The 1,326-nt window shown below is 45.2% G+C and overlaps 1 protein-coding gene across 1 annotated transcript; it reads left to right on the top strand.

Moving 5' to 3' along the window:
* The first annotated feature begins 390 nt into the window (after positions 1–390).
* Positions 391–813, top strand: msgn1 (mesogenin 1). Its single transcript, XM_060903579.1, has one exon. The coding sequence runs from the start codon at positions 391–393 to the stop codon at positions 811–813; it is 423 nt and encodes a 140-aa protein (XP_060759562.1).
* Positions 814–1,326: the final 513 nt, after the last annotated feature.

Genomic DNA, 1,326 nt, shown 5'->3' with positions numbered 1-1,326 from the left:
CCAGTCTTCCCCACTCCAGTCTGTGTGTAAAATTCTCCCCATCATGAATTTCACTGTGAATCTGTGTTGAACATTTTGCCCCAGATCCCGAAGCCCCTCCTGTGTCTCATTTGTCTATCTCGTTTCCCCGAGACGCGTGACGAGGTTTAAAGTCACTTCTCACAAAAGGGAAATCTAATTATTTTCTTTTCTCAGCCGCATTAGCCGCTCATTCACACCTGGGCGATACTGAAGTTGTTCATCTCCAGAGAGACAAACAAGTCGCACTTGCTGACACTTGATCTTTCTTTGAACTTCGCCAAAAGCTGTGAGCTCGTAAACCAGCCGTGAGTGAGGCTGTGCTGGTATAAAACACACCCTCAGCTCACCTGAGTTTATCCTAACACACACATGGACGGCGCAGAGGTCGATCACTTGACCGCTAAACTTCTGGCGCAGTGGAACTGGAGATCCGACACCCAAAGCGGCTCCATCAGACGCAGATGTCCCTCACCTGAACCCTCTGCCTCGCCCTGCTCCAGCTGTTCCTCATCCTCTCCAGAGGCTCCAGGGGAAATGTTCTCGGATTATTCCTACGGAAGGAAAGCGGGCCAGACGAAATCGTCTCGACCCAAAATGTCGACGAAAAGGCGCATGAAGGCGAGCGAGAGAGAGAAGATGCGCATGAGGAGTTTAGCTGAAGCTTTGCATCAGCTCCGGGATTACCTGCCTCCTGTCTACAGCCGCAGAGGACAACCACTGACCAAGATCCAGACTCTCAAATACACCATCGAGTACATAAAGGAGCTGTCGGAAATCCTCAATCAAGAATGAACCGACACCGACACTGAGAAGGTCATGGACACTAGTCACTCTCCTAAATCAGCTTCCATTTTGGGTGGTTTAAAAGTTTCTTTGTACAGAAATGTGCCAAAAGTCTGATGTAAATACTTGTTCTGGCACAAGGTTGTTTTTTTATTCCTTCCTCCTCCTGTATTCCTCTTCATGTCCTAAGAATCAAATATTTCCAGAAAGAGATGATGGAATAAATCCTATACCTTTGCGTAGTTTATTTCTTTAGTTTATCACCAAAAAATGGAGCTGAGACGGGTAGTTGAATAGCTACTGGTTCACTAGAAACCTTCTGTTTGCAATAGACAATTCACAAGAATAGAAAAAAAAGATATGTACAGATTAACATTAACAAGGTGTAATGAGAGACTGTGTTTGGTCTAACTTGGGTAAACTGGAGCTTTATGTGTTTATGTGAGCTTTATGTGGATTGCATCAGCACAAGATTTTTTCTTTTTTTTAACCTTTGGCAACAACTTGGGGAGGACTTCACCC

This window comes from Neoarius graeffei, chromosome 21 (genome assembly GCF_027579695.1).
Source record: "Neoarius graeffei isolate fNeoGra1 chromosome 21, fNeoGra1.pri, whole genome shotgun sequence".
Classification (NCBI taxonomy): domain Eukaryota; kingdom Metazoa; phylum Chordata; class Actinopteri; order Siluriformes; family Ariidae; genus Neoarius; species Neoarius graeffei.
This window is presented reverse-complemented; position numbering and strand designations above follow the sequence as displayed.

Coding starts and splice junctions, on each gene's coding strand:
- msgn1 (XM_060903579.1), top strand. CDS start 391: ATGGACGGCGCAGAGGTCGATCACTTGACCGCTAAACTTCTGGCGCAG.